Below are 26,886 nucleotides of genomic sequence, written 5' to 3'. Positions count from 1 at the left end.
CAAGATTGGCAAATTCGCCACTGGCGCCCTGTGCTCCTCACAGATGAAAGCAGGTTCACACTGAGCACATGTGACAGACGTGACAGTCTGGAGACGCCGTGAAGAACGTTCTGCTGCCTGCAACATCCTCCAGCATGACCGGTTTGGCGGTGGGTCAGTCATGGTGTGGGGTGGCATTTCTTTGGGGGCCGCACAGCCCTCCATGTGCTCGCCAGAGGTAGCCTGACTGCTATTAGGTACCGAGATGAGATCCTCAGACCCCTTGTGAGACCATATGCTGGTGCGGTTGGCCCTGGGTTCCTCCTAATGCAAGACAATGCTAGACCTCATGTGGCTGGAGTGTGTCAGCAGTTCCTGCAAGAGGAAGGCATTGATGCTATGGACTGGCCCACCCATTCCCCAGACCTGAATCCAATTGAGCACATCTGGGACATCATGTCTCGCTCCATCCACCAACGCCACGTTGCACCACAGACTGTCCAGGAATTGGCGGATGCTTTAGTCCAGGTCTAGGAGGAGATCCCTCAGGAGACCCTCCGCCACCTCATCAGGAGCATGCTCAGGCGTTGTAGGGAGGTCATACAGGCATGTGGAGGCCACACACACTACTGAGCCTCATTTTGACTTGTTTTAAGGACATTACATCAAAGTTGGATCAGCCTGTAGTGTGGTTTTCCACTTTAATTTTGAGTGTGACTCCAAATCCAGACCTCCATGAGTTGATAAATTGGATTTCCATTGATTATTTTTGTGTGATTTTGTTGTCAGCACATTCAACTATGTAAAGATAAAAGTATTTAATAAGATTATTTCATTCATTCAGATCTAGGATGTGTTATTTTAGTGCTCCCTTTATTTTTTGAGCAGTGTATATGGATGAGAAATGTTCAAAGCAAGTTGCTAGCAAAAAACTGTTCTGCAACAAAATACCAAAGGCTTATTCATGTGTTTTCATAGGCAACACATAATAACAGTTATATTTCCACTGATCTACGAACACATCAGTTTAAAGACATTGAATCACAGTTGCTTTGTTTACGACCCACAGATGGCAAGTCAATAACACTGATTTGGACGACACAGAACTATGTCCCCATCCAAAACGTGTAATCCCCCCATACAGATGCCACACACACACACACACACACACACACACACACACACAGGCACACACAGACAGAGGCACAGGCACAGGCACAGACACACAGACACAGGCATGCACACACGCACACACAGGCACAGACACAGTCACAGTCACGCACGGACGCACGCTCGCACGCACAGGAACACACACACACACAGTTATGTGAATATTCATCTCTTTCATGAAACCTGACAGGATATTTTCCACTGCTCTATTGGACGGAGGTGGATCAGCATTCAATTGGCTCAGCCACCAGGCTAATGAAAATCCAACTGAAGACCTGTGTGTGTGTGTGTGTGCGCATGAGTAAGTGAGAGAGTCTGTGTGTTTGAGAGAGAGAAGAAGAGAGAGACAGCGAGTGTGTGTTTGCGTGCATGTGTGTGACATGTCACACTGAAGAACAGATTGTCACCAATCAAAGCAGAATGTCACATTGCAAACAACAGTCCACAATGCCCTCCAGTGCTGCTATACTTGACTGTGACTACATCCCAAATGGGTCAAACATAGTGCACTATCTAGTGAATAGGCTTCCATTTGGGACACACAATGTGTTAAGAATCTGTGGCAGGAACACAGTCTTTGATGGACGTGCTACTGTACATAATCAAATCCTTATTCCTCACTAGACATTTACATTTCAGTCATTTAGCAGATGCTCTTATCCAGAGCGACTTACAGTAGTGAATGCATACATTTCATACATTTATTTCCGGTACTGGTCCCCTGTGAGAATCGAACCCACAACCCTGGCGTTACAAACACCATGCTCTACCAACTGAGCCAGGAGGCTCCAGATCCTATCCAAGGGAGTCATATGAGTCATATGAGGTGATGACATTTGGACCGCTGACAGGCAGTCAGAGTAGTAGTACAGTAAATCATGGAAGATCTAAGTTGATTTTGGTTTAGCAAACTGACACGCACACGTGCACAGAATACCCTATTCATATTGAGTGAGATGTTTTTTAGAGAGGGAAGTGTTCAGAGACATTTGTTAGGGGTGAGCTGAGGATATCTCGTTATCTCCAGGAACAGGGTTGAAGTTAAAACATACAGGATGGTAACTCTCCAGGAACAGGGTTGGTGACCCCTGCCCTCGGGCCTATAGGCACTTGTGTAGATCTGAAAGGATCTGATACGTGTAAATACTTCATGTGGTCAGTAACAATTCCTGGCAATACGTATGAACATTATGGTAATAGCTCCAACTTACACAAATATTTTCTCATTAGCTTTTTTGACAATGTTTCTAGATCTACATGTGCCAAGGGAGTAAAGGCGTCAACATGCTTCAGTTCGGCTAGGCGTACCGAACGAGTGTGCTCCCATACTCCTTTAAAACACCTTCCCTTTGAAAACGAGTACTAGCAATAGTATGGTTTGTCCACCTCAAAATAGTCAGAATTATTCTAAGATAATCTGTCATAAATTTTGCCAAAGAGATCTTAGTTGTGCAATTTTACATCTAACTAAGATGTTAGCATGAAAACGATTTGTCTCACGTTGAAGAATCCCTATTGTTGACCAATCACCGTCGAAGGGGTGTAGACTTCGGCTACCGACTTCGACTTGCTTCGAGAAAAAATGTAGTGCACACGAACAGCCGAAGACCTTTGCCCGAAGACCAAAACAGACAAAGACGTCAGAAAATGTTGTCATAATATATGCACTAACTGTCCCGAACTGTTTCAGGTGTAATGCATGCGGACGCCTTAAGAGAGGGGGGAGTAGGGGTCGATTTGGGATAGGGCAGTGGAGGATATTATAGTCCACTTTAATGTTCCATCTTATTCCCCATCTTAAAACCCAGCTGACCTCTAACCTCTTAGAGCTGATTGAGGACTGTTTTTATTGGCTAAGAGCCACAGTATGAGATTGGTTCTCTCATATTCATTGCGAAAGATGCACAATGCCAGAAAGAAAGAAGCCTATTTCCCAGAAAGAGGTAGAAAAAGCATCTAAAGTATTGCATTTCAATTTAAGAATAACTTTCTGAAAGCTTCAATTGAAATGTGAAGATAATACATTAAAGCCTTTCAAAAATGATTTTCTAAACAACAAGATTGCCTTGAGCATCCTTGAGAAAAAGTAAGCTCTGAACCTATTCATTGTGTTTCCGTTGCAAAGTGGTGAATGTTTTAAAAAGAAATATGGTTTCCTCGAAACAAGGTAATATTTTCTCTTTCCTTACTGTTTTTCTGTGAAGGACTGAGTCAGAAGCAGTATCACTGTTATGCAAGCCTGGGGCCACTCACAAACCAAAGACAACCAGACATGTGAAACATACTGCTACCATAAAAGCTACCCTTTTCTGAAACGACTGTATTAGACACATGTTGACTGTATTATAGACTGCATGGGGTGTCAGAGGAGCGTTGTGTTGCTAAGGGTAGTGACAGAATGAATAGAAAGCAGCCAATATGAAATTGAATTACCATCATGTATGTGTGTGTCTGAATGTGTATGTGTGTGTGTGTGTGTGTGTGTGTGTGTGTGTGTGTGTGTGTGTGTGTGTGTGTGTGTGTCCAGTAGAACAAGGAATTGTTTGAGCTCTATTCATTATAGTTCTATCTGAAACATTCTGAATGCTTCACCAAATATACCACAGCCCTCCTGAATGGGTATTTGACATTATTTTTAAATGTATTCTGAACGTTACAGGTTGTCTTGGCACAAAGGGAACCACATAACCGGTAGGGCGCTGCTTCCTTACCTGGTACGTCGTTCAGACATCCTAGTACAGGTGTGCTGGGTAGGAACACTCCTCCACTTCTTAGCCTCCACCACCATACCCTCCGCATCCACCAGCCCAAAGCCATACAGGTGACTCACTAAGAGAGAGGGAGGGGTGGAGCGAGAGCGAGAGGGAGAGAGATGAGGAGGAGTTAGACCTGTGTCTAAATGGATGAGTGAAGCTTCTAAAGAGAAAGCTGCCCTAAATTATTACATTCCATCTTTCTTTTTTCCTTTCTTTAATTTCGGGGGTGGGCAGGGGGGGAGGGATATCCTGAACTGGTGTAACTGCTATACAGCTGATGATGGATTTGTAAGAAACAGTTCAAATGTTACACCTTCCTCTCCAGGTGAAGTGATAAGAGAGGTACCAGCCATAATCAAACACACACACTCACACGTACATTCACACACCCACTCAGCCCTACAGTGTGCCTTGTGAGTCGAAGGCGAGCAATTACTTGAAAATCATAAACCAACACGAGTGCTGGAACAGAACAAATGTGTGCAATGGCTGAGGGATCTCTGAATGCTGGGGGATCTCTGAATGCTGGGGGATCTCTGAATGCTGGGGGATCTCTGAATGCTGGGGGATCTCTGAATGCTGGGGGATCTCTGAATGCTGGGGGATCTCTGAATGCTGGCGGATCTCTGAATGCTGGCGGATCTCTGAATACTGGCGGATCTCTGAATGCTGGGGGATCTCTGAATACTGGGGGATCTCTGAATACTGGCAGATCTCTGAATGCTGGGGGATCTCTGAATGCTGGGGATCTCTGAATGCTGGCGGATCTCTGAATGCTGGGGGATCTCTGAATGCTGGGGATCTCTGAATGCTGGGGATCTCTGAATGCTGGGGGATCTCTGAATGCTGGGGGATCTCTGAATGCTGGGGGATCTCTGAATGCTGGCGGATCTCTGAATGCTGGGGGATCTCTGAATGCTGGGGGATCTCTGAATGCTGAATGCTGGGGGATCTCTGAATGCTGGGGATCTCTGAAGGACCAAGTTAACTAACACTGCCATACAGTATATGACAGTGGAGGCTGGTGAAGGAAAAATGCCTGTCCTCCCCATCTCTCCCTCCACCAGCCTCCACTGGTACAGGAGGAGTCCATTGTACTGTAGCTACCTCTGTGTCCGGCTGCGTTGGTCTTCCAGTCGTTGGCCTTCAGGTGGACAGGCCTGGACGTCTTGACCAGCAGGTGCTGGATATCTCTCCAGCTGACCAATGGGCTGGAACAACATAAATAAATATGTTACTGCGTGCCCTGATGAACACGACCCAATACTTAACGTTTTCTTGACTTAGCTTGTGGTTTGTGCCCAGGTCTTAAGAAAATCACAAAGAAGGCAGTAAGAAATGACAGCTGTTTACCCATATTTTTTTTCTTATACAGTATGGCCAAAAGTAGAAAACTATAGAAATAAGTCAAATGTATTTGCACAAGTCATGTCCCTAACAATTCACTCACAAATAGTTTGACGTTTAACTTAATTTAAATAATTTAGAAGATCAATTTGCTCATAAAAATCTGATGTAGAGCGATCAAATTAAATGTACCCCATTCTGCAGTCGTATCATTGTGTATCATTGTCTAATTGTGTATTAAGCACGTAATTAGAGCGGTAAAAATACATGTTTTGTCATACCCGTGATCTACCACGGCTGTCAGCCTGTCAGCATTCAGGGCTCGAACCACCCAGTTTATAATTGGGTATTAAGCACATAGTCTATATCCAGGGCTCCTCCCACTGTCTAGGGGACAACTATGAGCTACATGACCCAGTAACAGCAGTAAGATAGAACACCATTAACATATCTAGTTAGTATTCCATCTATTATTATCTTCAATTATTCTCTGTTATCTACAGATGTGGGAATAGTCTAATAGTCCCTGATCCACAGGTGCAGAGCTGCTGAAGGTCTGAACACAAATCACCCCTGCTACTACCTGAGTTCCTCAGCTCAAATGTGTGTAGACAGACAGACAGACAGACAGACAGACAGACAGACAGACAGACAGACAGACAGACAGACAGACAGACAGACAGACAGACAGACAGACAGACAGACAGACAGACAGACAGACAGACAGACAGACAGACAGACAGACAGACAGACAGACAGATAGATAGATAGATAGATAGATAGATAGATAGATAGATAGATAGATAGATAGATAGATAGATAGATAGATAGATAGATAGATAGATAGATAGATAGATAGATAGATAGATAGATAGATAGATAGATAGATAGATAGATAGATAGATAGATAGATAAATATGACCCAGGAAGAATACCTGACCACTGTGACTGACCCAAACTTAAGGAAAGCTTTGACTATGTACATACTCAGTGATAATTGCCTTGCTATTGCGAAAGGCCGCCGTAGGCAGACCTGACTCTCAAGAGAAGACAGGCTATGTGCACACTGCCCACAAAATGAGGTGGAAACTGAGCTGCACTTCCTAACCTCCTGCCCAATGTATGACCATATTAGAGACACATATTTCCCTCAGATTACACAGATCCACAAAGAATTTGAAAACAAACCCAATTTTGATAAACTCCCATATCTACTGGGTTAAATTCCACAGTGTGACATCACAACAGCAAGATTTGTGACCTGTTGCCACAAGAAAAGGGCAACCAGTGAAGAACAAACACCATTGTAAATACAAACCATATTTATGCTTATTCTTTTCCCCTTGTGTACTTTAACCATTTGTACATCGTTACAACACTGTATATATACATAATATGACATTTGTAATGTCTTTATTCTTTTGAAACTTCTGTATGTGTAATGTTTACTGTTCATTTTTATTGTTTATTTCACTTTGTATATTATCTACTTCACTTGCTTTGGCAATGTTAAGATGTGTTTCCCATTCCAATAAAGCCCCATGAATTGAATTGAATAGATAGATAGATATTTAGACAGACAGACAGACAGACAGACAGACAGACAGACAGACAGACAGACAGACAGACAGACAGACAGACAGACAGACAGACAGACAGACAGACAGACAGACAGACAGACAGACAGACAGACAGACAGACAGACAGAGACAGACAGACAGACAGACAGACAGACAGACAGACAGACAGACAGACAGACAGACAGACAGACAGACAGACAGACAGACAGACAGACAGACAGACAGACAGACAGACAGACAGACAGACAGACAGACAATGAGCAAGGAGAGTGGGGGAAAGGGTTAGAGTAAAAAGAGAGAAAGAGAGGGATACAGTAAAGAGAAAGAGAGGGAGACAGTAAAGAGAAAGAGAGGGAGACAGTAAAGAGAAAGAGAGGGAGACAGTAAAGAGAAAGAGAGGGAGACAGTAAAGAGAAAGAGAGGGAGACAGTAAAGAGAAAGAAAGAGAGAAAGGGAGGGATACAGTATAGAGAAAGAGAGAGAGAAAGAGAGGGATACAGTAAAGAGAAAGAGAGAGAGAAAGAGAGGGATGCAGTCAAGAGAAAGAGAGAGAGAAAGAGAGGGATACAGTAAAGAGAAAGAGAGAGAGAAAGGAAAGATAGAGAGAACAAGATCCAAATGGATGGACAGAAGACATAATGAGCCAGGAGAGAGAGAGGAAGAGGGATAAAGAGAAATGGAGTGGGAAAAAGAAAGAAATCTAAACAGGCGGGCTTTAGACAGAAACGAGAAAAGCGGGATGAGGGATAGGGTACAGAAAGAGGGATGAAGGGATAGGGTAGAGAAAGAAAGAGGGATGGAGGGATAGGGTAGAGAGAGAAAGAGGGATGGAGGGATAGGGTAGAGAGAGAAAGAGGGATGGAGGGATAGGGTAGAGAGAGAAAGGGGGATGGAGGGATAGGGTAGAGAGAGAAAGAGGGATGGAAGGATAGGGTAGAGAGAGAAAGAGGGATGGAGGGATAGGGTAGAGAGAGAGGGATGGAGGGATAGGGTAGAGAGAGAAAGAGGGATGGAGGGATAGGGTAGAGAGAGAAAGAGGGATGGAGGGATAGGGTAGAGAGAGAAAGAGGGATAGAGGGATAGGGTAGAGAGAGAAAGAGGGATGGAGGGATAGGGTAGAGAGAGAAAGAGGGATAGAGGGATAGGGTAGAGAGAGAGGGATGGAGGGATAGGGTAGAGAGAGAAAGAGGGATGGAGGGATAGGGTAGAGAGAGAAAGAGGGATGGAGGGATAGGGTAGAGAGAGAAAGAGGGATGGAGGGATAGGGTAGAGAGAGAAAGAGGGATAGAGGGATAGGGTAGAGAGAGAAAGAGGGATAGAGGGATAGGGTAGAGAGAGAGGGATGGAGGGATAGGGTAGAGAGAGAAAGAGGGAGGGATGGAGGGATAGGGTAGAGAGAGAAAGAGGGATGGAGGGATAGGGTGGAGAGAGAAAGAGGGAGGGATGGAGGGATAGGGTAGAGAGAGAGAGGGATGGAGGGATAGGGTAGAGAGAGAGAGGGGTACTGACTTGGCCTCCAGAGCGAGAGCGATGACCCCAGCCACCATGGGAGCCGACACAGAGGTGCCAGTGTGGCCATCAGTACAGCGCTGCCGCAGGTCTGTGGTCATCTGACAGAAGGGAAAACGACAGAGTTTACATCTTATTCACTCATCATCTTTCTTTACATTCATTTCTTCTTGAGTTAGAATGAATGGCTGCCGCAAAGATGACACTCAGAAATGTGTTCCCTAAACCACAAAATGCACTGTACAACCAGTTGCCTGTCGAGACACACCGGACTATAGCAATACAACATACATTCTATTTACAGTAATATTTACAGTTATTTACAGAAGTGATGACATAATAATGACTAAGTACAGGAACTTGTTTTTTTGGCATTTTGGGTTATGTCCTAATACTCTTATGCAGCTTCCTTTTCTTGTTCCCTTTGCCACTACACTCTCACTCACATATGACATTCTCACAAATCATTAGTAATGACGGCAAGGAGACAGCAATGAGTGGAGGCTATTTCGGACTCTTGGCGAGGAAAGACCAATTGACTGTTAAGTGGATGCCGGAGCAGGGAGCACATAGCCAAGGCTTGTTAAAGTACATGACAGATGGGTGAGGGGAGAAGGGCAGAGAGCAGTCTCCTTGCGGTAACCCCACCACCACCACCAGGAAGAGTTGCTGCTGCTTTTGCAGCGGCTAATGGGGATCTTAATAAATACCAAATACCACCACTGCCCTACCATGTGTACTGGGCTGGGGCCACAGGTTCAGCTTCTGCTAAACTCAGTAAATATTATTCTAACCAGGACACCCACAGTGTTGGCCTAGACCATAGGCAGGGGAGGGGGCCGCGAGAGGCATAGGATCCACAGCCCCAGGGGGAGAGGTATAGGATCCACAGCCCCAGGGGGAGAGGTATAGGATCCACAGCCCCAGGGGGAGAGGCATAGGATCCACAGCCCCAGGGGGAGAGGTATAGGATCCACAGCCCCAGGGGGAGAGGTATAGGATCCACAGCCCCAGGGGGAGAGGTATAGGATCCACAGCCCCAGGGGGAGAGGCATAGGATCCACAGCCCCAGGGGGAGAGGTACAGGATCCACAGCCCCAGGGGGAGAGGTATAGGATCCACAGCCCCAGGGGGAGAGTCATAGGATCCACAGCCCCAGGGGGAGAGGTATAGGATCCACAGCCCCAGGGGGAGAGGCATAGGATCCACAGCCCCAGGGGGAGAGGTATAGGATCCACAGCCCCAGGGGTAGAGGTATAGGATCCACAGCCCCAGGGGGAGAGGTATAGGATCCACAGCCCCAGGGGGAGAGGTACAGGATCCACAGCCCCAGGGGGAGAGGTATAGGATCCACAGCCCCAGGGGGAGAGGTACAGGATCCACAGCCTCAGGGGGCTGTATCAAGCGTCTTGACAAATATGGGCCCTGAGCCCAGGAGGCCAGAGCCCCACCCAGAGTTATCACACCAGGGCCTTAAAGGGATAGTTCACCCAAATTACAAAATTGCATATTACATTTTGTTTCTTTACCTTGGAAGCAGTCAATGAGAAACCGCAAGACACAATTGGTTATGTTTACCTATGCCCCTGCTACCAACCAACAGATTTTTTTTACCACATTATGCCGCGCTCTTTAAAGGATACTTCTATTTTGGGATACATTGACTGTTATAGGTTTGTTAGAAAATGCTTATGTTAGCAGTTAGTGGTAATGGCTATGTATACCAAACCTAAGTCTGGATTTACATCTCCTTGTCCCTGGACTGCATTCAAGTTAAGGAAACACATTTATAAGTTTGTAATTTTAAAGAATTGTTAAGGGAGTTAAACAAGCAGTGTGATAAAAAAAAGTAGCGAGGCCAGGCGGGTCATGTTTCAAAAGACGCATGACTCGACCTTCGCCTCTCCCGAGCCCATACGGGAGTTGTACTGGTCTCTCCCGAGCCCATACGGGAGTTGTACTGGTCTCTCCCGAGCCCATACGGGAGTTGTATTCGCCTCTCCCGAGCCCATACGGGAGTTGTACTGGCCTCTCCCGAGCCCATACGGGAGTTGTACTGTAGCGATGAGCCAAGGTCGTAATTCGGGGAGAATTATATATTTTTTAAATATGCTTTAGGCCGTACCACCCTGAACACGGCTGATATTTTCTGATCTCAGTAGCTCCGCAGAGTTGGGCCTGGTTAGTACTTGGATGGAAGACAGCCTGGGAATACCTGGTGCTGTAAACTAAAATAAATACAAATAAAAACTCAAGCCTATGCCTCCACCAATCCACTACTTTCAGATTTGTGGAATGTAGTGAACGCACCCCTGACATTTAATTTAACTAGCATCCATCAATATAGCATCTCTAAACACAGACCTATCTATCTTTTGTCCAAGTTTCCACCCACAAAATACTCACTATCTGTTTTATCGCTACCTGTAAGCCAGCAAAACATTTGAATTTTATGAAAATTCAATGAACTACTTTACAGTGCCTTCAGAAAGTATTCATACCCTGTCACGTTCTGATCATAGAGTGCTCTTATTTTCTATGGTAGATTAGGTCAGGGCGTGACTGGGGGGTTTATCTAGTTTATTTTTTCTATGTTGTGCTCTAGTTTATTTTTTCTATGTTGTGTTCTAGTTCCTTTTTTCTATGTTGGGGTTTTTGTATGATTCCCAGTTAGAGGCAGCTGGTCATCGTTGTCTCTAATTGGGGATCATATTTAAGTAGTTGTTTTTCCCACCTGTGTTTGTGGGAGATTATTTTGAGTTAGTGCATGTTGCACCTCGGTCGTCACGGTTTGTGTTTTGTTTATAGTTTATTGTTTGTTTGGCTAAGTTTCACAATATAATAAAGATGTGTAACAATACTCACGCTGCGCCTTGGTCCGTTTCTACACACATGCGTGACATACCTCTTGACTAATTCCACATTTTCTTGTGTTACAGCCTGAATTCAAAATGTATTTAATATTTTTTTTCCTTACCCATCTACAAACAATACCCCATAATGACAAAGTGAAACACGTTTTTAGAAATTTTGGGCCTGGTTAGTACTTGGATGGGAGACGGCATGGGAATACCAGGTGCCGTAAGCAAAAAAAAAATATTTATATCTAATAATTGTTTTGCAAATGTATTGAAAATGAAATACAGAAATATCTCATTTACATACAGTGCCAGTCAAAAGTTTGGTCACAACTACTCATTCAAAGGTTATTCGTGATTTTTACTATTTTCTACACTGTAGAATAATAGTGAAGACATCAAAACTATGAAATAACACATATGGAATCATGTAGTAACCAAAAAAGTGTTAAACAAATCAAAATATATTTTATATATGAGATTCTTTAAAGTAGCCACCCTTTGCCTTGACAGCTTTGCACACTCTTGGTATTCTCTCAACCAGCTTCATGAGGTAGTCACCTGGAATGAATTTCAATTAACAAGTGTGCCTTGTTAAAAGTGAAATTGTGGAATTGCTTTCCTTCTTAATCTTGGTAAGCAACTCCAGTGTATATTTGGCCTTGTGTTTTAGGTTATTGTCCTTAATTTGTCTCCAGTGTCTGTTGGAAAGCAGACTGAACAAGGTTTTCCTCTAGGATTTTGCCTGTGCTTAGCTCTATTCCGTTTATTTTTATCCTATAAAATCCTTAGTCCTTGGTGATGTCAAGCATACCCATAAAATGATGCAGCCACCACCATGCTTGAAAATATGAAGAGTGGTACTCAGTGACGTGTGCTGGATTTGCCCAAAACATAACACTTAGAATTCAGGGCATACAGTGAGGGAAATTTTGATCTCCTGCTGATTTTGTACGTTTGCCCACTGACAAAGAAATGATCAGTCTATAATTTTAATGGTAGGTTTATTTAAACAGTGAGAGACAGAATAACAACAAAAAAATCCAGAAAAACGCATGTCAAAAATGTTATAAATTGATTTGCATTTTAATGAGGGAAATAAGTATTTGACCCCCTCTCAATCAGAAAGATTTCTGGCTCCCAGGTGTCTTTTATACAGATAACGAGCTGAGATTAGGAGCACACTCTTAAAGGGAGTGCTGCTAATCTCAGCTTGTTACCTGTATAAAAGACACCTGTCAACAAAAGCAATCAATCAATCAGATTCCAAACTCTTCACCCTGGCCAAGACCAAAGAGCTCTCCAAGGATGTCAGGGACAAGATTGTAGACGTACACAAGGCTGGAATGGGATACAAGACCATCGCCAAGCAGCTTGGTGAGAAGGTGACAACATTTGGTGCGATTATTCGCAAATGGAAGAAACACAAAAGAACTGTCAATCTCCCTCGGCCTAGGGCTCCATGCAAGAGCTCACCTCGTGGAGTTGCAATGATCATGAGAACGGTGAGGAATCAGCCCAGAACTACACGGGAGGATCTTGTCAATGATCTCAAGGCAGCTGGGACCATAGTCACCAAGAAAACAATTGGTAACACACTACGCCGTGAAGGACTGAAATCCTGCAGCTCCCGCAAGGTCCCCCTGCTCAAGAAAGCACATATACATGCCCGTCTGAAGTTTGCCAATGAACATCTGAATGATTCAGAGGACTATTGGGTGAAAGTGTTGTGGTCAGATGAGACCAAAATGGAGCTCTTTGGCATCAACTCAACTTGCCGTGTTTGGAGGAGGAGGAATGCTGCCTATGACCCCAAGAACACCATCCCCACCGTCAAACATGGAGGTGGAAACATTATGCTTTGGGGGTGTTTTTCTGCTAAGGGGACAGGACAACTTCACCGCATCAAAGGGACGATGGACGGGGCCATGTACCGTCAAATCTTGGGTGAGAACCTCCTTCCCTCAGCCAGGGCATTGAAAATGGGTCGTGGATGGGTATTCCAGCATGACAATGACCCAAAACACACGGCCAAGGCAACAAAGGAGTGGCTCAAGAAGAAGCACATTAAGGTGCTGGAATGGCCTAGCCAGTCTCCAGACCTTAATCCCATAGAAAATCTGTGGAGGGAGCTGAAGGTTCGAGTTGCCAAACGTCAGCCTCGAAACCTTAATGACTTGGAGAAGATCAGCAAAGAGGAGTGGGACAAAATCCCTCCTGAGATGTGTGCAAACCTGGTGGCCAACTACAAGAAACGTCTGACCTCTGTGATTGCCAACAAGGGTTTTGCCACCAAGTACTAAGTCATGTTTTGCAGAGGGGTCAAATACTTATTTCCCTCATTAAAATGCAAATCAATTTATAACACTTTTGACCTGCGCTTATCTGGATTTTTTTGTTGTTATTCTGTCTCTCACTGTTCAAATAAACCTACCATTAAAATTATAGACTGATCATTTCTTTGTCAGTGGGTAAATGTACAAAATCAGCAGGGGATCAAATACTTTTTTCCGTCACTGTAAAGTTAATTTCTTACTTTAGTACCTTATTCCAAACAGGATGCATGTTTTGGAATATTTTTTATTCTGTACAGGCTTCCTTCTTTTCACTCTGTCATTTAGGTTAGTATTGTGGAGTAACTACAATGTTGTTGATCGATCCTCAGTTCTCTCCTATCCCAGCAATTTACACTCTGTGACTGTTTTAAAGTCACCATTGGCCTCATGGTGAAATCCCTAGCGGTTTCCTTCCTCTCCTACTGTGTAATTAATAACTTCACCATGCTCAAAGGGCTATTCAATGTCTGCTTTTTTTAAACCCATCTACCAATAAGTACCCTTCTTTGTGAAGCATTAGAAAACCTCCCTGGTCTTTATGGTTGAATCTGTTTGAAATTTAACCCTGCAACTAAACAGCTTTCCTTCCATGGGAAAGCAGGCAAAGGCACACTTGATTAAAACATCAACACACCTCAAAACTCAACTATTTTCCTTTTGTAAAACTTGCCACGAAGAGCAGATCTCCAAGTACTAGGACTTGCACACACACACACACACACACACACACACACACACACACACACACACACACACACACACACACACACACACACACACACACACACACACACACACACACACACACACACACACACACACACACAATACCTCCTCCACCACACACACACACACACACACACACATGCACAGACACACACGCACAGACACACACACACGAATCACACACATGCACAGACACACACAGACACACACACACACACACACGCACACTTACTATCTTCCTGTCATAGAACTCCCCGCTGCTGTAGGTGGTGGCCAGTGTGGAGGAGCAGACCTCCAGGTACCAGGGCTTGTTGCCGTTCTCTGTGGTGCTGGAGATGGAGATGGTGTAGATGCTATTGGTGTAGCCGTCACATGAACAGTGGTCGCCCTGGCGACCGCCGTTCCCCGACGCCCAAACAAAGATGGATCCCAGACCCTTCCGGCCCTATTTGAGAGGGAGAGAAGGACAGATGTGAACAAAGATGGAGCCCAGACCCTTTAGGGCCTTGTTTGAGAGGGAGAGAGGGACAGATGTGAACAACTGAGCCAAACAGAGAAGATCCAAATCAAGCTGGGTTACTCATCCTTCATAGTTGTTGAGAAATACAACTTGAAAAGAAGATACCTGAGCCTGCACAGTTTGGTTCAGCACGATAGTGTGAAAAGGATATCAGTAGACATTGAAAGTTGATTTGAAAAATACTTCTTTCTCGTTAAAATTATCTCCATTGTAAATGGCCTTCGTACATCCCCCAAAAAACACTTTCTTCTCTTTGTTAAGTAATGTGCTCTTAGCGCTCCACTGAATCAATGCAATCCATTTTTCAACAGAGTTGAGGCCCAGTTCAATACCACACAGCAATAAGGACCATTTCACTTTGTACTTCTGGGGGCACTAAACAATAAGTGGAATTGCATTTCCTTATTCGTTTCATTTGAGTGACTCGGTTAAGTAGATTGATTTGCTCCAAAATACCTTTTGAAATCAAGTGCCTCATATTGAGGTCCTGTTACTGTCTAATCTAATTTGAGTGATGCAGTTCTGTACACTGATTTCCAAAGTTATTTTGGGCAAATCATGTTCGTCAAAGGCTGATATTCATGACGTTTTCTGATCAAAAATTCCTCTGGTCAGGAGTAGTGCACTACATGGGGAATAGGGTGTAATTTGAGTTGCTCAAGTCAAAAGTAGTACACTAGGAAGGGAATGGAGGGTTTCATTGAAACACTCATGTAAGAAAGTAGTGCACTACAATTGGGTTTCATTTGATCAAATGTTTGGTCAAAAGTAGTGCACTATATGGCCCAAAGGGGGTTATCAGTAGTGCACTATATGGCCCAAAGGGGGTCATCAGTAGTGTACTATATGGCCCAAAGGGGGTCATTAGTAGTGCACTATATGGCCCAAAGGGGGTTATCAGTAGTGCACTATATGGCCCAAAGGGGGTCATTAGTAGTGCACTATATGGCCCAAAGGGGGTCATTAGTAGTGCACTATATGGCCCAATGGGGGTTATCAGTAGTGCACTATATGGCCCAAAGGGGGTCATCAGTAGTGTACTATATGGCCCAAAGGGGGTCATTAGTAGTGCACTATATGGCCCAAAGGGGGTTATCAGTAGTGCACTATATGGCCCAAAGGGGGTCATTAGTAGTGCACTATATGGCCCAAAGGGGGTTATCAGTAGTGCACTATATGGCCCAAAGGGGGCCATTAGTAGTGCACTATATGGCCCAAAGGGGGTTATCAGTAGTGCACTATATGTGTCACGACTTCCGCCGAAGTCGGCCCCTCTCCTTGTTCGGGCGGCGTTCGGCGATCGACGACGCCGGCTTACTAGTTACCACCGATCTATGTTTCCCTGTTCGTTTGGTTTTGTCTTTATTATACACACCTGTTTCATATTCCTTGATTATGTTCATTATTTAACCCTCTGGCTTTCATGTTTGTCTTGTCCGTGATTGTTACCTGTTTTGTAGTTGTTGGAGGATTTTCTCCCAGCCATGTTTTATTGCTGCGGGAGAAGTTGGATTATTGTTTTTGAGTAAAACGTTTTGTTTGCACTCATCCCTGTGTCCTGCGCCTGACTTTGATACTTCTCCTATGAAAAGCATTACAGAATCACGGACCACTATAATGGAGTCAGCAGGAGCAGCCAGTACTCCTAGTCCAGTAAAGGAGCGCGTCCAGCAGCACGCGATCATGTTACAGAGTCTCGGGACAGCCATGGATCGCGTGCTGCAGACTATGGACAGTATTGAGAGAAGAGGATTTCCCTTCGACCCAGCCATTCCATCACCACCAGAACCACATCAGACACACATGCTCAACCATCCGTCGTCAGTATCCAGTGGGATTCGGCTCTCGCTCCCGGGAACGTATGACGGAACAGCTGCCGGGTGCCAGGGGTTCCTACTCCAGCTGGAGCTCTACCTGGCGGCTGTCCAGCCGGCACCTTCGGGACGCGAGAGAGTGAGCGCTCTCATCTCCTGTCTGACTGGTAAAGCCTTGGAGTGGGCCAACGCCATCTGGGAAGGGGTAGGCCCTACTCTGGATAACTACGAGGACTTCTCCCGTCGCTTTCGGGCAGTATTTGATCATCCACCGGAAGGGAGAGCGGCGGGGGAGCGATTGTTGCAGTTAAGACAGGGGATGAGGAGCGCTCAGGAGTTTGCGCTGGACTTTAGTACTCTGGCGGCGGGTGCGGGATGGAATGAGCGGGCCCTGATCGACCACTACAGGTGTGGTTTGCGAGAGGACGTTCGTCGGGAGCTAACCTGTAGGGACACCACCATCCACCTGGACCAGCTGGTGGACTTAACCTGTTGGCCTCCCGCGAACGTCCAGATCGGGGTTCGTTGGTTCCATCCCCCAGCCCCTTAGACCCAACACCTATGGAGTTGGGAGGGGCTGGTACGAGGGAGACCGGAGGGGGAACCATTCCATGCACTAGCTGTGGCCGCAGAGGACACACTGCTGGTTGGTGCTGGGGAGGTTCTCCAGGAAGTCGAGGTGGTAGGCGGAACACTGCTGGTTCATCTCAGGTGAGTAGGCACACGACTCACCCAGACCCCCCGTTGCTCACATGTGGTTATCTATAGGATTTCCGGGGTTCTCCCCGCATTCCCAGCATAAGGTGCTAGTAGATTCAGGCACAGCTGGGAACTTTATTGATCGGTCTTTGGCTCATAGATTAGGGATTCCTATTGTTCCCGTTGATGTTCCCTTCCCTGTACATGCCCTAGATAGTCGTCCTTTGGGGTCGGGGCTGATTAGGGAGGTCACGGCTCCCATTGCTATGGTGACGCAGGGGTGTCATGAGGAGAGAATTAGTCTCTTTCTGATTGACTCTCCTGCGTTTCCCGTTGTTTTGGGTCTTCCCTGGTTGGCTTCTCATGATCCTATTATTTCGTGGCAACAGAGGGTTCTCAAGGGATGGTCCTGTCAGTGTTCAGGGAGGTGTTTAGGTGTTTCCTTAGGTGCCACTACAGTGGAGAGTCCAAACCAGGTTTCCACCATGCACATTCCCCCCGAATATGCCGATTTGGCAATCGCCTTCTGTAAAAAGAAGGCGACTCAATTACCACCCCATCGACCGGGGGATTGTGCGATAAATCTCCGGGAGGGCGCTGCACTTCCCAGGAGTCACGTGTATCCTATGTCACAGGAGGAGACGGAGGCTATGGAGACATATGTCACCGAATCTCTGGGACAAGGATACATTCCGCCCTCCATTTCACCTGTCTCCTCGAGTTTCTTTTTTGTGAAGAAGAAGGATGGCGGTTTACGCCCGTGCATTGACTATCGAGGTTTGAACCAGATTACGGTAAAATACATTTACCTGCTGCCTCTTATCGCTAGTATGACAGAATCATTGCACGGGGCGCACTTCTTCACAAAATTGGACCTCAGGAGCGCGTACAACCTGGTTACGTATCAAGGGAGGGGAGAGTGGAAGACGGCATTTAGCACCACTTCTGGGCACTATGAGTACCTCGTCATGCCGTATGGGTTAATGAATGCTCCAGCCGTCTTCCAATCATTTGTGGATGAGATCTTCAGGGACCTGCACGGGCGGGGTATAGTGGTGTATATAGATGACATTCTAATATACTCCACCACCCGCGCTAAGCATGTGTCCCTTGTACGCATGGTGCTTGGTCGACTGTTGGAGCATGACCTTTACGTCAAGGCGGAGAAATGTCTGTTCTTCCAACAGTCCGTCTCCTTCCTTGGGTACCGTTGGTCCGCGTCAGGGGTAGAGATGGAGGCTGACCGCATTTCAGCCGTGCGTAATTGGCCGACTCCAACCATGGTAAAGGAAGTGCAGCGGTTTTTAGGGTTTGCCAACTACTACCGGAGGTTTATCCGGGGTTTTGGCCAGGTGGCAGCTCCCATTACCTCCTTACTGAAGGGGGGACCGGTGCGACTGCGGTGGTCGGCTGAGGCGGACAGAGCTTTTGGTAACCTGAAGGCTCTGTTTACCACGGCTCCAGTGCTGGCGCATCCTGATCCCTCCTTAGCGTTCATAGTTGAGGTGGACGCATCCGAGGCTGGAATAGGGGCTGTGCTATCTCAGCGCTCGGGTAAGCCACCAAAACTCCGCCCCTGTGCTTTCTTTTCGAAGAAGCTCAGCCCAGCGGAGCGTAACTATGATGTGGGGGATAGGGAGTTGTTGGCTGTGGTCAGGGCTCTGAAAGCGTGGAGACATTGGCTTGAGGGGGCTAGACACCCTTTCCTCATTTGGACTGACCACCGAAATCTGGAGTACATTCGGGCAGCGAGGAGACTGAACCCTCGCCAGGCTAGGTGGGCTATGTTTTTCACATGCTTTGCTTTCACTCTTTCCTACAAACCAGGTTCCCAGAACGTGAAGGCAGACGCACTGTCCCGGCTGTATGATACAGAGGAGCGGTCCACGGAGCCCACTCCCATAACTCCAGCTTCTTGCCTGGTGGCACCGGTGGTATGGGAGGTGGACGCGGACATCGAACGGGCGTCACGTGCAGAACGCACTCCCCCCCAGTGTCCCGTTGGGCGCGTGTACGTTCCGTTTGATGTTCACGATCGTTTGATCTGTTGGGCCCATACATCACCCTCCTCTGGTCATCCTGGTATTGGTCGGACGGTGCGCTGCCTTGCGGGGAAGTACTGGTGGCCCACGTTAGCTAAGGACGTGAGGGTTTATGTCTCCTCCTGTTTGGTATGCGCACAGTGCAAGGCACCTAGACATCTGCCCAGAGAGAAATTACAACCCCTTCCCGTTCCGCAACGACCGTGGTCACACCTATCGGTGGATTTCGTGACGGATCTTCCCCCGTCACGGGGTAACACCACGATCCTGGTCATTGTGGATCGGTTTTCTAAGTCTTGCCGTCTCCTTCCTTTGCCCGGTCTCCCTATGGCTCTACAAACTGCGGAGGCCCTGTTCACCCATGTATTCCGGCACTACGGGGTGCCTGAGGACATAGTGTCTGATTGGAGTCCCCAATTTACGTCTAGAGTCTGGAGGGCGTTTATGGAACGCCTGGGGGTCTCGGTCAGCCTTACCTCGGGTTTCCACCCCGAAAGTAACGGGCAGGTGGAAAGAGTCAACCAAGAGGTGGGTAGGTTTCTGCGGTCCTATTGCCAGGACCGGCCGGGAGAGTGGGCCTCGTTTATCCCCTGGGCGGAGATGGCCCAAAACTCCCTACGCCACTCTTCAACTAATCTTACCCCTTTTCAGTGTGTGCTAGGTTATCAGCCGGTCCTGGCTCCATGGCATCAGAGCCAGATCGAGGCTCCTGCGGTGGATGAATGGTTTCGGCACTCGGAGGAGACATGGAACGCTGCCCATGTATGACTACAATGAGCCATCAGGCGGCAAAAGGCGAGTGCCAACAGCCACCGCAGTGAGGCCCCGGTTTATGCACCTGGGGATCGGGTCTGGCTCTCGACCCGAAACCTGCCCCTTCACCTGCCCTGCCGGAAGCTGGGTCCGCGGTTTGTGGGGCCTTTCAAAGTCCTGAGGAGATTGAACAAGGTTTGTTATAGGTTACAACTCCCCCCTGATTATCATATTAACCCCTCGTTCCATGTGTCTCTCATCAGGCCGGTGGTGGCTGGTCCGCTCCAGCAGTCTAAGGTACGGGAGGTTCCTCTGCCCCCTCTGGATATCGAGGAGGCCCCGGCGTATACAGTACGAGCCATTATGGACTCCAGACGTCTGGTGAGGGGCCTTCAGTACATCGTGGAGTGGGAGGGGTACGGTCCGGAGGAGTGAAGCTGGGTACCGGCGGAGGACATCTTGGACCCATCATTAATCCAGGAGTTTCACCGCTTCCGTCCGGATCGCCCTGCTCCCCGTCCTCCGGGTCGTCCCTGAGGCCGGTGTCGGCCCCTCTCCTTGTTCGGGCGGCGATCGACGTCGCCGGCTTACTAGTTACCACCGATCTATGTTTCCCTGTTCGTTTGGTTTTGTCTTTATTATACACACCTGTTTCATATTCCTTGATTATGTTCATTATTTAACCCTCTGGCTTTCATGTTTATCTTGTCCGTGATTGTTACCTGTTTTGTAGTTGTTGGAGGATTTTCTCCCAGCCATGTTTTATTGCTGCGGGAGAAGATGGATTATTGTTTTTGAGTAAAACGTTTTGTTTGCACTCATTCCTGTGTCCTGCGCCTGACTTCGATACTTCTCCTATGAAAAGCATAACAATATGGCCCAAAGGGGGTTATCAGTAGTGCACTATATGGCCCAAAGGGGGTTATCAGTAGTGCACTATATGGCCCAAAGGGGGTTATCAGTAGTGCACTATATGGCCCAAAGGGGGTTATCAGTAGTGCACTATATGGCCCAAAGGCGGTCATTAGTAGTCACTATATGGCCCAAAGGGGGTCATTAGTAGTGCACTATATGGCCCAAAGGGGGTTATCAGTAGTGCACTATATGGCCCAAAGGCGGTCATTAGTAGTCACTATATGGCCCAAAGGGGGTTATCAGTAGTGCACTATATGGCCCAAAGGGGGTTATCAGTAGTGCACTATATGGCCCAAAGGGGGTTATCAGTAGTGCACTATATGGCCCAAAGGGGGTCATTAGCAGTGCACTATATGGCCCAAAGGGGGTCATTAGTAGTGCACTATATGGCCCAAAGGGGGTTATCAGTAAAGCACTATATGGCCCAGGGAATGGGGTGTCATCGAAGTAGTGCGCTACATTGGGCAATACATAGGGTGTGATTAGCTATAAACTAGGTTTCCATCCAATTGTCTACAGATTTTCATGCGAATATTCTAAAATCCACATAAAGAAAATATGCGCATTTTCCCACCAGTGGTGTGTTTCCGCCAAAAAATCGGTGCGTTATGAGTTAGTGTGCACAACATTTACTTTTTGCTTCAGTTTTCAGGTGTCCAATAAACATCTGTAGTTCCATGTGTTTCCATCACGTTTTCAACTCTACAGATAGTTTTTTCACAAAAACTGTTGCGTTAAATAGCAAATGTGCCTCGTCTGGTCTTGGTGCTCTAGCCAACCACTCACAGATACAGTGCAGGTAGGGTCGTCTCCATGATGAGATTATTATGGAGAAGAATATTTACATTTGTCAAACGGTAGTCAAGCGATCATCATGTCACCAGAATAAGACCCACGATAGTTAGTAGAAAGAAGCATCAAGCTCATCATTGTGCACTTTCATCACCCTGTGAACTTCATCATAATTTATTTAATCTGTAGCTAAATAAACTACATGGTTTCCTGAGTCGTAGTGGGAGGACCACACACCATATCATCATGTGACTCCAAGTTTACTTCCATATGATGGTTATTATTGCCTTCCCTGTAGCTCAGTTGGTAGAGCATGGTGTTTGCAATGCCAGGGTTGTGGGTTCGATTCCCACGGGGGGCCAGCACAGAAAAAAAATGTATGAAATGTATGCATTCGCTACTGTAAGTCGCTCTGGATAAGAGTGTCTGCTAAATGACTAAAATATAAATGTTTGTGCATAAAGGCATTTCCACCAGAATTTCTCGCAAAATGAATTTTACCTGCACAAAAAGATCCGGACAGATGATCTGTCGGCATTCATAAAATTGTACCGAAACTTCCTGTTTCCAGCACAGCAGTCTTTTTTAATACTATATGACTTTACTCACATAAAACTGGGGATGGAAACGTGGTTATAGACCATAATTCACCTTTTTGATGCCCATCTCGAAGGCCTGTTTGGCCAGAGGCCCTGGTCCGTCCACAGTCTTTCCATCGTCGTCAGGTCCCCAGCTGGCGCTGTAGATGTCTATGTAGTCAGGTCTGATACCAAGGGACTTAGCCTCTACTACATCTGTCACATCACCATCCAGCATACGAATACCTGCTCACAGGTACACAACCAATATCAATCAACCAATCAATAAATAAATAAAACAATGAATCAATCAACCAATCAATAAATAAATAAAACAATGAATCAATCAACCAATCAAATGCATTTCTAAGTCACTTTTTTATCTTTGTCATAAAGTGTTTTACAGTAACAAATAGATGGTCATTTAGCATATATTTGTGTCCAAAGGTGACTTGCCGTTTAAAAGAATGAGTCAGCGTATTTGTTTTGTTTGTGTAGTAACAGCTAGTCTACCTTGGGTCCCCTCAAAATCCACATGTTGGATAGTTGAGAGCCAGGATATTTTCACATAGCTTTGATAACGATTAGTCAGGTCAGTGATTACACCAAGGAAGGAAGTAAGGAAGGAAAGAAAGAAGAAAAGAACCTACCAACTAACCAAAAAACAACAAATTAACGAACTAACAAACTAACGAACCAACGAACGATGCCGCTTTATAGAATTGAAACAAGGCCAAAGGGTTTGAGGGGCAGAATTAAGATCACACTCTGCTAAACGTGGCATGATTATAATCAGAAGCCTTTGCTGCCAGCTAGGCGACCGCTGAGTACTGAGAGAAAAGTGTGACCAATGTGAAACTATGCCGACACATTTATTCCCTTTACTGAAGCACAAAGACACAGTTTCACTCTTTTGTTTGGTTCAGCCCTCCTCTTCTGCTTTATCTTCCACTCTAAACCCATATTTATTGTCAAACACAGCCGGCGAGAGGGTGTGTGAAGAAGACTGTGTGTGTGTGTGTGTGTGTGTGTGTGTGTGTGTGTGTGTGTGTGTGTGTGTGTGTGTGTGTGTGTGTGTGTGTGTGTGTGTGTGTGTGTGTGTGTGTGTGTTTGTGTGTTTGTGTGTGTGCCTTTGTGTGTGGGTGTGTGTGTACACATGCGTGAGTGTGTGTTAGAGTTACATGGATAGATCTCTACTCGCTGTACCCTGGCAAGACTCTCTCTCCCCCTTTCCCCTCCACCTCTACTCCAACCCTCCATTGAGTTCACTCCTCCATCCACCCCTCTCCTCATTTCAAAATGAACAGTATGTTCCCAAGGGGGGCGTGAGCAAGAGAGAGTGTGAAAAGTTCTGGAGGAAGTTCTGAGCATCAAACAAATTATAAAGCAGGGGTTCACTCATAAAGGCTGTTTGTTTGCATTAGCAAAACCATTTCCCTCAATTACCAGCTGGCAAATCTGTTCCAATACATTTTATTATAGTTATTTAGAAAAGACTTGTTTAAAAAAATTCAAAAAAATGTTTAACAGAAAAGTGGTGCGTGCATATGTACTCACGCCCTTTGCTATGAAGCCCCTAAATAAGATCTGGTGCAACCAATTACCGGCAGAAGTCACATAATTAGTTAAATAAAGTCCCCTATGTGCAATCTAAGTGTCACATTATCTCAGTATATATACACCTGTTCTGAAAGGCCCCAGAGTCTGCAACACCACTAAGCAAGGGGCACCACCAAGCAAGCAGCACCATGAAGACCAAGGAGCTCTCCAAACAGGTCAGGGACAAAGTTGTGGAGAAGTACAGATCAGGGTTGGGTTATAAAAAAATATCTGAAACTTCCCACGGAGCACCATTAAATCCATTATTAAAAAATGGAAAGAATATGGCACCACAACAAACCTGCAAAGAGAGGGCCGCCCACCAAAACTCCCGGACCAGGCAAGAAGGGAATTAATCAGAGAGACAACAAAGAGAACAAAGATAACCCTAAAGGAGCTGCAAAGCTCCACAGTGGAGATTGGAGTATGTGTCCATAGGACCACTTTAAGCTGTACAATCCACAGAGCTGGGCTTTACGGAAGAGTGGCCAGAAAAAAAGCCATTGCTTAAAGAAAAAAATAAGCAAACACGTCTGGTGTTTGCCAAAAGGCATGTGGGAGACATATGGAAGAAGGTACTCTGGTCAGATGAGACTAAAATGTAGCTTTTTGGCCATCAAGTAAAACGCTATGTCTGGCACAAACCCAACACCTCTCATCACCCCGAGAACACTATCCCCACAGTGAAGCATGGCGGTGGCAGCATCATGCTGTGGGGATGTTTTTCATCAACAGGGACTGGGAAACTGGTCAGAATGAAAGGAATGATCGATGGCGCTAAATACAGGGAAATTCTTGAGGGAAACCTGTTTCAGTCTTCCAGAGATTGAGACTGGGATGGAGGTTCAACTTCCAGCAGGACAATGACCCTAAGTATACTGCTAAAGCAACACTCGAGTAGTTTAAGGGGAAACATTTAAATGTCTTGGCCTAGTCAAATCACAGACCTCAATCCAGTTGAGAATATGTGGTATGATTTACAGATTGCGGAACCCATCCAATTTGAAGGAGCTGGAGCAGCTTTGCCTTGAAGAATGCGCAAAAATCCCAGTGGCTAGATGTGCCAAGCTTATAGAGACATACCCCAAGAGACTTGTAACTGTAATTGCTGCAAAAGGTGGCTCTACAAAGTATTGACTTTGGGGAGGTGTGAATAGTTATGCACGCTCAAGTTTTCTGTTTTTTTTGTCTTATTTCTTGTTTGTTTCACAATAAAAATATATAAGAAAATATTTTGCATCTTCAAAGTGTTGTGTTGTGTAAATGTTGTGTAAATGAAATTATACAAACCCCCAAAAAATAAATTTTAATTCCAGGTTGTAAGGCAACAAAATAGGAAAAATGCCAAGGGGGTGAATACTTTCGCAAGCTACTGTATATCCTTGTGGGGACCAAAAATCCACAAAAGTCCCCACAAGGATAGTAAAACAAGGACATTTCTCCCCGTAGGGACATTTCCCAAGTCCCCATGAGAACAAAGGCTATTTTAAGCTTAGGTTTTAGGTTTAGGGTTAGGTTTACAATTAGGGTTAGGGTCAGAATTAGGGTAGGGAAAAAATGATTTTGAATGGAAATACATTTTAGGTCCCCACAAAGATAGAAGAACATAAAGTGTGTGTGTGCGCATGTTCGTGTGTGTGTGTGGTAAACTCAAACAGAGAGCCTGTTCAGACAGCTAGGTTAAAAAGCAATAGCAATAAGCTATGAAGTCAACGGGTGGAATCCACTTTGACAACATTTACTCTGGCCGTCCGCCAGCATTGCCGCCAGTTACACACACACACACACACACACAAACAAACAGTGTTACTGTGGTAAATCTATAATTACTTTATTGAATCCTTTACTCCATTAGACACAGGGCTCCATCAAGGATTCCAACTGTGTGTGTGTGTGTGTGTGTGTGTGTGTGAGTGTGTGAGTGAGTGAGTGAGTGAGTGAGTGAGTGAGTGAGTGAGTGAGTGAGTGAGTGAGTGAGTGAGTGAGTGAGTGAGTGAGTGAGTGAGTGAGTGAGTGAGTGAGTGAGTGAGTGAGTGAGTGAGTGAGTGAGTGAGTGAGCGAGCATCACGGTTTGGTTTCTATGGTGCATGAAGAAAGCTAAGAGGCTCCTGATGTGTCTCACAAGGATACAACCAGGAACTCCAGAAGTGTTTTAATACGAGGGATACGCATGCATTACTCTGACCATGGTTGCCATGCCAGAGTTCTAGTTCTGTATTTGGCAGGAGAGGAAGATAAAGGAAATGTGTGCTGGATCTGGAAATGACTATTTGACAAGAGCATCTTTCTTTACGGTTGTGGAGGATTATTATTTTCTTGAATAGGCTCTCGTCGCCCATATCTCACAATCCATCAGATACACACACACCTGTGTGTCAATTGTCTTTCCCATTATAGAAATGGACATTTCTGTGTTAGCGGGGGAACAATAGGAGAGGGCGTAACAAACCAATACAAACACCATAACAAACCCACGGCCCTCTTCACCCCCCCAAACCCCCCACAGACACACAAACAACCAACACACCTGATTCTACTAAATCAAAACAGCAAAAACTGTTCCAGCGATAGCTCTCACAGCCACGGTAGGTCATTATGGTATCTTGTATAAGTCACTTTTTATTTTGGAGCGACAGAGAGAAATATCATTGAAGTTGTGCCTTGGGGAGGGTTGGTGGTGAAAGGGGAACAAGGGGGGGGGGGTTATGGTGTTTGTATTGGTTTGTTATGCCCTCTCCTGTTGTTCCCTTGGGGGGTGGGGGGATACAGACCTGATGAGAGCTGCGTTCACAAGAGAAACCTCACCGTAAAGAAGAAAGGAGAGAGAGGATAGAGAGCGAGAGAGAGAGAGCGAGACCGAACGAGCGAGGGAGAGTGAGAATAGAGAGAGAGAGACAGAGAGAGAGAGAGAAA

The 26,886-nt window shown here is 45.8% G+C and overlaps 1 protein-coding gene across 5 annotated transcripts in view; it reads right to left on the bottom strand.

The window, feature by feature from the left end:
• Positions 1-26,886, bottom strand: part of LOC106590834 (proprotein convertase subtilisin/kexin type 6) — an 85,859-nt gene that overhangs the window by 41,459 nt on the left and 17,514 nt on the right. For all 5 annotated transcript variants that reach the window (XM_045689431.1, XM_045689432.1, XM_045689433.1 and 2 more), the window contains exons 7-11: positions 22,448-22,620; positions 14,494-14,706; positions 8,342-8,442; positions 5,013-5,116; positions 3,861-3,978 (exon numbers count right to left, since the gene is read on the bottom strand). In XM_045689431.1, coding sequence (XP_045545387.1) covers positions 3,861-3,978; positions 5,013-5,116; positions 8,342-8,442; positions 14,494-14,706; positions 22,448-22,620 — 709 coding nt within the window. The remainder of the gene's footprint in view (positions 1-3,860; positions 3,979-5,012; positions 5,117-8,341; positions 8,443-14,493; positions 14,707-22,447; positions 22,621-26,886) is intronic.

The sequence above is a fragment of the Salmo salar genome, chromosome ssa11 (genome assembly GCF_905237065.1).
Source record: "Salmo salar chromosome ssa11, Ssal_v3.1, whole genome shotgun sequence".
In the NCBI taxonomy this organism is placed as follows: domain Eukaryota; kingdom Metazoa; phylum Chordata; class Actinopteri; order Salmoniformes; family Salmonidae; genus Salmo; species Salmo salar.
The sequence above is the reverse complement of the archived record's forward strand: the minus strand, read 5'-3'. Positions and strand labels throughout refer to the sequence as shown.